Source organism: Calidris pugnax, unplaced genomic scaffold, assembly GCF_001431845.1.
Source record: "Calidris pugnax isolate Ruff unplaced genomic scaffold, ASM143184v1 scaffold38, whole genome shotgun sequence".
Lineage (NCBI taxonomy): Eukaryota > Metazoa > Chordata > Aves > Charadriiformes > Scolopacidae > Calidris > Calidris pugnax.
In genome coordinates this window covers 7,757,448-7,769,229 of record NW_015090995.1, presented here as the reverse complement: position 1 = coordinate 7,769,229, position 11,782 = coordinate 7,757,448, and the positions used below count along the sequence as shown (strand labels likewise).

The 11,782-nt window shown below is 41.4% G+C and overlaps 1 protein-coding gene across 1 annotated transcript; it reads right to left on the bottom strand.

Moving 5' to 3' along the window:
• Positions 1 to 5,296: 5,296 nt before the first annotated feature.
• On the bottom strand, positions 5,297 to 11,560 carry VMA21 (VMA21 vacuolar H+-ATPase homolog (S. cerevisiae)). The gene is made up of 3 exons (XM_014955303.1): positions 11,121 to 11,560; positions 9,221 to 9,330; positions 5,297 to 7,809 (listed from the first exon to the last, which is right to left on the bottom strand). Exons 1-3 carry the CDS (start codon positions 11,267 to 11,269, stop codon positions 7,667 to 7,669), a joined length of 402 nt encoding a protein of 133 aa, XP_014810789.1. The 5' UTR covers positions 11,270 to 11,560; the 3' UTR covers positions 5,297 to 7,666.
• Between the last annotated feature and the right edge of the window lie 222 nt (positions 11,561 to 11,782).

Sequence of the window (11,782 nt, the reverse complement as noted above, 5' to 3'; positions counted from 1 at the left end):
TTTTTTTTTGGCACAAAAGGAATATACAGAGTATTCTGGGGAAGAGAATCCACCAACACCAGACTTTTATCCAGAAGCTTTTTTGGGCTAAAGAATAAGTAGCTTAAATTTGTACTGAGTCTCAAAAGCCTAGTTTAAGTAGAATTTTTTCCTGGGGAAATATTAAGAACAGATTGTTTTTCAAAGACTGTTAGAGCAAATGATGGCTTTATGCTGATTGCTCTGTGCTAGGAATGCAAATGAGAAAAGGAAGAGTCACTCGATGTCCTCTGACTGATGGGTAACTCTTCTTATCCATCCATATCACAGTACTCCTGGCACAGTTACCTCCAATACCTCATTTTCTGCATTTCATATTGTTATTGGATCTGGGACCAGCCCTTGTTAATTCTGCAAAAGCCAGGATCACAGGCAAGGGGACTTCCCTTATGATGCAAAGCCTCATCTGCTCATCACAGGAGTCTGGAGCACACCAGCTTCCACAAACACCACAATTCATCTTACTGGTCCATCAATCTGTACAGTAATCTTTGAGGCTGAGCAAACCACTGAGTCTGAACTGGAATAAAACTGCCTTGGCAGAATTCAAGGAGACAAGACAATCAGTTCCCATATTACACACGCATCCAGCTGCGATCAACTGAGCTTGTGCTTATGTAATCAGCCATGTTATTGCATTGCTGCATCTTTAACTGAATAAAATTGTAGCAAATTAGTTCTGGTGCTGTGGAGAATTACCTGCTGTGCAGAATTACCTGTTCGCTCTTTGAACAAAGTTCATAAAAAGCACACAAAAGCTGTTTATCCCATAAAATTGCAATTTGGACCGTGCAGCCAGAGCACAGCTGACCTAAGGTAGAAAGTTCACAAGCCACTCAGCTCTGCTTCCAAATTAATCCCTTACATAAGCTTGACATAACGCAAACATGGCTTTTTGGCATGGGCAGGCTTCTTGAAGAGCTGCATCACACTTTCCCAGGTGCTCTCTAAGATCTCCCTACCAAAAAGCTCAATGCAGTTTTCTTTCAGAGCTGGAGAAGTGAGAGCAGCCTGGATCACACTAACAATATCACTCAGGGTACTTAAATGTTCTTAATTTTTGTAATATGCTCAAATAAAACTACATTTGAACACAAGAGTTGGACTGTTTTGAATCTAATAAGCATATGACAACACAGGAACACCATTATTTTAGTGGTGTTTCGCCAAAGGCCCATGACAAGTAGCTATCCGATTAAGAATTGTTTATAAAATTAGAAACTTTTTTCCCCCTTGGCATTCCTGTTTTCATGCCTCAAATACCAGAGCTGATAGCACTAACAATTCTGAAAATTAATGGTCAGGAAAGCACAATCCCCGCCATGTGGTATAAAAACCTCATCTCTCCCTGCAAAGCTCAATGTAATCTTAACTGGGGATCACAACAGATGTCACACTAAAGAAAATATTTGCTCCCATCGAATGCACTTGGCAAATAGCCAGGAGAGGTAAAGAGAGAGAAGAGCTAAGAAAAGTGAGGAACTTGCTGCTGCTTCCAAAAGTATAATGGGTTAGAAATAAACGCTAGCTGGAAATAAAGGAAATGGCTTAACAGATCAGTCAGTCATTACCAATCTGAAAAGAGGTGCCGTTATAATTTTATTTCAAATATAAAACCCAGGTAAAGATCTAGTTTTCACTTAGTAAAACTGGGAGCTGTGAAACAGCTGCTATTCAAAATTATTTCTAATAACCCTGTTGAAGCCACTAAGCATTAAGGCAAACAGAGGATCCTGATCCTCCTAATAAACACAGAATGTTGGGATAAACCTGCAGGTGATGAGCTACAGCCACTCCAGATACAAACACAGCCAGCTGCACCTAACACACAAACAGCCATCAGAACACATCCAACACCCAAATAATCAGAGTATCCTTTGGTTTGAATTTTTTGGTGAGAGCATACTTTACCCTGGGAGAAAAAACCCGCTGTATTGAAGATATACACAAGCTTCTACAGGAAACTGCTCTATCATATTAAGCATTATCCAACTCTTGCTAATTCTATAGGAAGGGTTCTAGGAAAGAGCTCCCACTGCAATAAGGTTTGAGAACAAGGTGGGTTCTTCTGTCTTCTCTATCAGACACAAAACCACCTAACACATCAGACTCATTCCCTTGAAATGAGCTCTATGAAGCTGTGGAGCTACACTTCAGTACTTCCAGTTGATCTCCAACATCAGCAGACCCCCAATAATAAAGTCAAGCAAATTAAGAGAAACTCTGCCTTTTGAGGATGAAGAACTGCAAAGGTATTAAATGGCTCCTCAGTGCTGCCTGCAGCACAGGCCCACACCCACAGCAGTTTTTGTTCTTTTTACTGTGTTACTCTCACTCATAAATCATCCTTCAATTAAAAACAATTTTAATTAATAAATACCCCCTGTGCCTATGCCGTGAGCCATTTACACTAAAACTATTAAAGCACACTGTGTTGAGTGTCAACTATAAGCACTGACAGCTTTTTTCCAGGCCTATGAGTAGTTTGCACTACTGTAAAAGCACAGTTGCAAGTAAACACCTCATCAGTCCTAGGAATGCTGGGCACCCACAAGGAATCATCTTGGAAAGAACATGATGTCCAAAGCCAGTAGGACAGAGGGCTGCAAAATGTGAGACCAAACCAGCATCAAGAAGACTCAGTCCCAGGCATTCAGCTGGACAGTCGCCAAGGTAGCTACTCAACTTTCCAAGCTCTTCTCCCTGTCATCCTTCCAAAGCTTCCCAGTCAGTATCCCTGCCTTTGGAAACAGGACCACTGTTGCTTCCATCTCCTGATTTCAGAATGCAAACTGGGAGATCAGCACCTAAAAAACCTGCTTTCTACAGAAATCCCTATTGACTTCCCCCCTACCTTTACTTACCTTTCTAGGTTCAAAGAGCACTCAAGTCCCGAGAGTTTACCTTTGTCTCTTAAACTATACCCCAGTGATTCAGTCCCCCTAACAGAGACTCAGGCTGTATCCCACCATCTCAGAAATCCAAATATTAGTGTGTCTTCATACAAGGGAATGACTGAGGCAGCCCCAAACTACAAGTACGTCCTTATTGCAAGCCCCATTCAAACACAAAAGCGCCTCCCCTCACAGGGCAACAGCAAGCGCTGTTTGCTGGGAATTTGAAACAAGAAGCTGGTGTGTCTTCCTTAAACTGAGAGTTGATTAGAGCTAATGAAACATTAGAGTGGCAGTTGCTCTTTGGTATTTTTAAAGAAATATTTACACTCCAAGGGCTTGACCCTGCCCTAAGAGATGACTCAGTGCCAGTAACAATGCTAGTTTGTACAAGACAAAGATGCCCCAGATCACACATTGCAAAGCTGTCAACCTATGGGCAACTTTAATTGGAAGTTAAAAGTGGAATTGGTTCGCTATTTTGTATGATTCACATTTAAAGTTTCAGATCAATGGCTCCGCATAATCCCCAGGAGAACAGTGGAATAAACACTTCTGAAGGAAAATATATGGTACCTCAGTGATCATATAGCCAGCTGTGCCAGCACATTCCAGTCCTCACCCTACCCCACCTCCCCAGGTCACTCCTTCGTTTCACAGGACCCCTTCTCCCTGTCCCACAGGCTGCAGCCCACCTAAATTTCAGTCATACCCACATCATGTTATTTTGCAATAACTACATTAATTGTGCAGCAGCCTAAAGACTGTCAAAGTTGCAATAACATCAGACATCCAACTGTTCACCAATGCGTTGGGTGGGGTGGGAACATAAATTTTTCAGCCAGCACAACCTCCCTTCCCCCATGAGGGCACCAGGTAGAAAAGCCTGCCATCTAGTTTGTCAGCCTGCATTAGCAGCGTGGCAGAATTACATCCTTCACCCTCCCATCAGCTTGACAGTGCCCAACAACCACCACTGTAAAAATTATGCAGGACGTCGAGGGTCTGGGGGGTTGGTTTGTTTGGCTTTTTTGTGGTTTGGGTTTTTGGTTTGTTTTTATTTTTAAACGTCTCTCTTACATAGCAAAACACGGGTAGGTAGTATTTTCTTTTGTTTCAGATATACTGTAAATACTGTTTAAAGTTCATGTACATTAACAAATGTTAGGGTATTACAAACAACTCCCGTTAACAACATGATCACCAACATCACCATTTTCTCTGGAGGCTTCCTACTTGGTGCTAGCTGTTAACAGCTTAATTAAGTCAGGCATCCTAAACCACAAACCAAAGCCAATCACCTGCAAGCTTTCATGGGCTGGGTACCCACCACAATGTTCTGCAGCCATTTAAAAAAAAAAACAGAGATGATAAGAAGTACAGAAGAAAACTTGACTCGTTTTGAGAAGCCACTGATTTTCCACTTCTTGATTCCCCCCATTACCTTTATGATTTATAGTCTTGGAAAACATTCCAGAAAATTTCTGCTATGATCTCTCTCAAGATATTTGCTCACTGCTAGATACCATTACTTGCTTTAGCTAAACTGCCTAATTGTCAGCCTGTGCAAACACATGATGGCCCACTAAGCAAGAAGCAATTTTGAAGTACTGAATGGCTTACGCAGTGTTTTCCCAATTTTTGTTTTTAACAGTTGTCTCAAATCTATTACTAGTAATAAAATGAACAAACTTAAGAGTACCACTTTAAAACACATCACCATTTTATAGAAAATAAAATACAAAGCAACAATATTAACCACTCCACAACTTTGATCACTTCCCATATTTGTACTGTATTATTTAAACTCTAGCAGAATCACAATGGCCACTAAACATTTAAAAATTGCCATGAGAATTCGCTTCGACATTAACAGGAACGTGAAAGGAAACACTCAACCTAAAGAGGCCACAACATAAAGCTCTTCAAATATAATAAATCTTTGTATTGGAAAGGCACAACACTACTCCATGTACACTCTACATTGTACAGCTGTAGTTTCTGTCCCTTGAGCTCCCTAGTCACGGTGGAATTCCACCGCTTGTCTGTGTTCATTGCACCACTTACCTGAGTGGTTCTTTCAGCTTCCAAGCACAGGCAACACAAACCCCCGTACGTGGCCGTCACTATGCAGAGACTCACGTGTTGGCTCTTTTCTCAAGAACATTGAGGATCACAGCATTATGTTCCAATGGATGGATTAACACTCAGCTTGTTACCCCCACTTGCTGAGACATTATAGCGCCTACACTTATAGCACAGGTCAAACTTGGCAGATTTTTGTAACCAAACACACAATTCCTATTATTCCTAGGAAATTAACTTAGTGTCTACATAGAGCACAAGACCCAGCTAGCAAAGCATGACAGTTATGTTCCCATTTATTTGCCACTATAAATGGAGTACAAAAAAAAAACAAAACCCAAACAAAAAAGATACTGAACAGTGCCACACCTGATCTATTGGTTGTAAGCTGAGCATTGTTGTAATACACGAGCAGTATTAAAAAGATTATTCAAAAACTGTTCAGGACAAGTGCTTGTTTACTGGATCTTGTGTTGCGGGGTAATTCTTTATTAAAAGGCAGTATTTGTTCTACAATGTACAGTTCATATATGGGAGAACAGGAAGCCAATATGCCAACTTAAAAACTAAATTTGTATTTCAAGTACTATGAGACCGTTCTCCGGTTTGCTGGCAGCAAGCTGACAATGGGATTCTGGGTGAGAAAAGTTAACATTTTAGAAACAAAATGTAAAAATTGATTTGTGTTAATGTGATGAAGTGTATATGCTTGCGCACACCTGGAATGGGAGTGGAGATGAGAGTAATGAGCCCTGGGGACACACTCCTCAAGCCACTGGGCATGGATAAACAATTTTTGTCTCATTTATAGCTAAATTTTACCATGGACAAATGGAGCACCGAAACTATTCCAAGCCCTATATGAAGCAAAACACTTCCAAATAAGGCTCAACTAATACAACAAATTGGAAAATTCAAATTAACAGAACGACCTCAAGCACAACAGCTTAACAGCAATCATCAGTGTTAGGAAAGTCCTTTGGAAAAAAGCTTTATCTCCAGATTAAAATGGTTGCTAACAACAGTACAACAGTGAAGTGAAATCCAGGTAATCCCACAACACAAAAATCTCAGTATGGTTGGAATATAGAAAGTTGCTACTCACAACCTAGAAAAAAAAGAAATCGATCAACATATCGTATCATTTCACAGTGTGTAAGTTAGTATTTATGAAGAGAAGCAAATATTCCATGTGATCACTCTTGTGTTCTGCTTCATAAAGGACAACACTTGCAGATGGCTACAGCTTGTTTTCTCTTCCTTGTTCCTCTGCTAGCCATTAGAGTGGCTTATAGCTGTTACCGATACTACTTTACCACAGGAAAGCCAACTACATCCTTTATCAAGGAGATACATAAATGCAAAGACATAGAAAAATGCTGTGCCGTTTCCTTTGCATTATCAAGATTAAGTGTAGAAGAGTGGAAAGACGAGCAACGCAGTAATAAGACAATCCTCCCAAAATGAAATCAAAGAGTGAATTTTACACTGAAATAAAAAAATACACATGAAAATGAAAAAAATTTGCATTTCACATTAGAGAAACATGACCTGAGTTTCTAACCAATTGCATTTTTCCATTATTTCTAAATTCAGAAATTCATTATTTATGTCTGTCCTGCTATTCTGTTTTTTCCTGGGATAGAGTTTATTCTCTTCATAGTAGCTACTACGGGGCTATGTAACAGTGCTGATAGTACACAGATGCTTCCGTTATTGCTGAGCAGTGCTCACACACAGGCAAGGCCTTTTCTGCTCCTCACACCACCCCACCAGCAAGGGCTGGGGGTGCACAAAAAGTTGGGAGGGGACACAGCTGACCCCAACTGACCAAAGGGATATTCCATGCCATGTGATGTCATTCCTAGCAATATAAAGCTGGGGGATGAAGAAGGAAGCAGGGGGCTTCAGAGTGGTGACATTTGTCTTCCCAAGTCATCGTTACACGTGATGGAGCCCTGCTTTCCTGGGGGTGGCTGAGCACCTGCCTGCCCCCAGGAAGTGGTAAATGAATTCCTTGTTTTGCTTTGCTTGCACGTGTGACCTTTGCTTTACCTATTAAACTGTTTTTATCCCAACCCACAAATTTTCTCACTTCTTCTCTTCAGATTCTCTCCCTCATCCCATTGTGGGGAGCGAGTGAACAGCTGCGTGGTGCTGAGTGGCCAGCTGGGGTCAAACCACAACACCCATAAATTGGGAAACTAACCACAGCAAAGTGAAATTCCACCTTTTTGACTGTAGTTGGAAAGTGAGTAATGTAGGTTTTTTAACTAGCAGTTTAATTACTTGAAAATGTAATGCTTGCTTCATGCCAATATTATGTTCACAGCAAGCCAGAAAAATACTAGGAACAGCAAAAATAGCTACAAGATTTTTTTTAAAAAATATATAATTATTTCATTCTAATTCTAGGTGAAGACCTCCTCAGCTCAACCAAGTAGAACCCGGATAAAGAACAACTTCCATCAGCATCAAAGAGAACACCGGTACACATTGAAGATGAGCACAAGTCTTATTCTAACCAGAGTCGAGGCATTAACCTCATCTTTGTACACATGTATTATACATTTTGAAGAATGCTTTTCCTTCAGCTCACAAAAATTTAATTTACAGTCCGTGGTCATCACATGATGATGATCTTCATTCTAGTCCTGTTTGCCTTCCCGCCACTGTCGAGAACCTTCATTCCACGCTACATACACAAAGAGAGCAAGGACCACATGAACAGTAACTACAGCAACTATGGCAGCATAAAAATAGCTGTCTCTGTCGGACATTCCTAAGGTACCTGAGAAAATAAAGAAAGTAAAGAATATTAGTTATCAGGAACACTGAAACAGCAAATCACAATTCTTCCTAAAGACCAAAGTCACATTTACTCCTGTATCAAAAGACTGAGCTCAGAAAGATTTACAGGAAAGAATACAGACCTTGAAACTATTTCTGGAATAAAGCAACACTGCAATTATTCAGTACTTAAGATAAAACACCCTGGTTCTGAAGTCAACAGCTTAGAGTTCTATAACATTCACTTTTTCTGTTACTGTCTTCCAGCACCAAATGAACCTCAACATCCTATGTTCATAAGTGTAACTCACTTTGTGGGGAAGTAAACTGAGGAGAGGTTGATAATTATATAATTTATTTGCCACCAGAACACTATGAAACAGTAGAACAACGATTAAATTTAGACGACTTCTACCTACTATATTTATATCTTAAAGCAATAATTTGTCACCAGTTAAGATACATAACTGCATCTCACATGAAATAAACCTTCAAATATCAGAAGACCAAATACCAAAGTATAATTTCTCTTCATTCATTTAAAACAAAAAACACCCAAACAAAACCCCACACATTACACCACACCAAAAATACCACTCTTCAAACACAAACCCAGTGCTATCAGCACTGACAGATCTTGCCGTTAACTGACACGGCAAAGTTAAGGTCAGCTTGCTACACCTCCAGTTAAAAAACAAAACATGTTTAAAAGAATCCTGAAAGTTACTTAAACTTTCAGCTTTGGCCTTCAGAACTGCATACAACAGTACACATCCAAGGAGAATCATCTTGGAACTCATTTATATATTCACAAACTGCTCTTAAAAACAGCAGCTTTCTCCCTCCCTTCTCCCTCCTTTTCAAGGAGATACTTCTTTCCTGCAGTATTAAGAAGTTATTAAAGCCTTGCAGAATCCAGGCTAGAACATGGCACATTGTTAGCTTTTTTTTTTTTTTTTTAGTTAAAAGAAAGCTCTACAAACAACCATATTCAATATCTGAAACTGGGTACTTAAAATGGTTTACACTTACAAATGCAGGTATGTTTTAAAAAGCAAAAAATAAACCCAGTAAACAACACTACTCTGTCTTGAATACACAATTAGTTTGCAACACCAGCAGGAAACATATCCCTGATGCCGCATTGTGGTGTTAGCTTTGGGGAACGATGCACCTATATACTACATAAACCACTGTATTACAAACAGCAAATACTAGATTGCAGACCGCAATGCAAGGAAGAATGCGTTGACCATTTATATAATTTTCTGTTCTAATTAGGCATTACGAGGCCTTTAGCCTGCATAAGGAAAGAAATACTCAAAGCAGGAAGGAGAACAAAGATGTTATTAGAGGACTGTGTTTTTCCTCTTTTTCGTAACATTAGCGCTAATTGGCAGAAACAGAATTACCTTCAAATACATAAGCCTTTGATGAAAAATATAGCCCAACAGGTAATGTGATCATTAGAGCTGTGAAGAATAGAAGTGTTCTTAAAGTTGATGTTAATGAACCCTCATTTCTGAAATAAATAAGAAAAGTTACATATAGAAGAAAGTTGCAATATATATGCCTGAAACAGGATAACAGCTTGTCCCAAAAAGAAGCCAATTACTTTCCAAGAATTGAGTACGTATATCATTTGGAAGTGATAAAGATTTGAGTATGCATTTGTTGGTTGCAAGAGAAGAATCACTGTACTCAAAACAATGTAATGATTCTGCCAGTCAAAGCTCACAAACAACACTAAAAACAGCATTTAGATTTTCCCTGTTATTGCTTTGCAAGCATCAACAACATAGGCAGTTTACATTAATATGCTTATTGGTGTATTATTCCATAATTATTAAATATCTAATATTAGATACACGTGCACTTGTCATATGACAGCATTCTGCACTAAAACTTGCCAAGTTCCCTTTTTTTAAAAAAACCAAAAAAAAAAGTAATACAAGTCCAGGAAAATGACAAATGCTACAGGCTAGGATACAGAGGGAAGTATAGAATGACTTTAACAGCTTACTGTTGGAAGTTAAGTTCCTTTTTATTAGGTATTGTTCCTCTATTTAAAATAATTTCTCAGCTTCCACTGAGAAAGTTAGAATAACTGTGCCAATAATCAGAATACGTAGCCAATACACCAAAACATTTGTAACTTTTTTTGCCTTCACAGACCTAAACCTAAAAGCTCTTGAGCAAGAGAATCTTAATAAGCCATTATGTACTTGGTAAGGTCTCCCTGAACTTGATCTGCCAGAACAGGTTTTGTGTCTACAAAACACCACATAAAGCTTGGTTTTGTTTGTGCTTCCACCAGTTTTCACTGGCCCTGCTTGGCTGACTACATTATTTTATGCTGAAGTAAACATGTAAGCCAAGCAACACTGTTCTGACTTTCAAAGGTTCAATGGCACGTGTCCTTTAGGTTTTGAGACACAAATATGCATAAAACCGGTTCACACATCAGGGATAACTAATTCTTAAAACTCCCAGGCAAGTTCACAGCAATTTTTGTGTAAGTGCTCCAAAAAGTTTTATCAAGACATATTTGTGCTGTAGAACATTGCTTGAAATCGCCTTTTATCTTTGGAAAAATAAGTGGAAGCAGAGAAAAAAAAAAAATCTCATCCTTTCACAGTCATCAAAAGACAGCAACGTGCAGCCACACGCAGGTTTTACACTAAAGCCAAAAGCACTTTTTGCTAACCATGTACATTTAGGTAGCATATTAAGTAGCTTTAAAGAAATAGGTATTCAAAATCTTTTCCTTTGCTAGAATTTTCCTCAAAGTCTCTCTGTATGCAAAGCATAACTCCAGTCAAACTTTCCCTATGGAAATTAGAGCCTATTCTCTATTTAACACCTACACGTAAAAGAATAAGATGACCTCCAGCTTATTACCAGAGCTACGAACTCCACTGTTGGCAAATCCTTTTCTTACACCGACACACCCCCTCACCACTTCCTTGCGCAGCAAAAACACACGTTCGGGTATAACCTCGGCCCGGACGTGAAGATTTTAACCGCACATCAGCCCCCACGCTCAGGTTTCGAGGCCGCCCAGGGTTACACCGCAGGGCCAAGGCAAACAGGAGGCCTCCTCCACCCCCTCCGGCTACTCCCGGCCCCGGCTGCACCCCCAACCACGGCCGCCGCCACCCCGGGCTGGTGGTACCGCCATCCCCGCCCGCCGCGGCCTAGCGCACACCCTTTCCCCCGCGCAGGCCGCGGCCCGCCACCAGGCCCCGCCGCCCGCCAAGGGGTGCCCATCCCCTCCCGTCGACCAGGCCCTGTTCCCCGGAACTCACTAACCTGAAGTCGGGCGGGGAGGCCGCGCTCAGCGCCGTCTCACCGTAGCGCTCCATCGCCGCCCCCTCAGCGCCCCGCGTTACCGAAGCTTCTGGTGTGCCGGAAGCCCGCCGGAGGGGGCATGCGCAGAGCGGCAGCGCCACCGTCTCCATAGTAACCGCGCGGGGTCATGGCGGCCCCGCTGCGACTGAGGGCCTGGGGAGAGTGGCGAGCGGCGGCCGCCGGCTCCTAGCCTGGGGCCCAGGCTGCAGCCATGGCTTCTGCCGTGCTTGGGCAGGGCAGTCTGTGTGCAGGGGCTCACCGCAGCCTTGAAACAGCAGCGCCGTCCGTGCCGCTCAGGGGAGCTCTCCCGGGGGGAGGCGGAAGGTGCCGGCCTGTGGAGAAAGGGCGGTGGAGCACACTGTGCTGGGCGCAGGTCAAGGCCTGTCAGCAAACGGCAGCGGCCTCGGTGCCAAAAATTAAAATAAAATGAAATAAAATGTTATTGAGATGCTTTGATAAACTCACCAGTACAGAACACTATAAATGAAAAAAAAACCCATTGGCTAAGGGCTAAGAGAAACCTGGATCTGTTTAGCCTGGAGAAGACTGAGAAGGGACCCTCATCAATGCCCATAAATATCTAAAGGGCGAGTGTCAAGAGGATGGGGACAGACTGCTTCCAG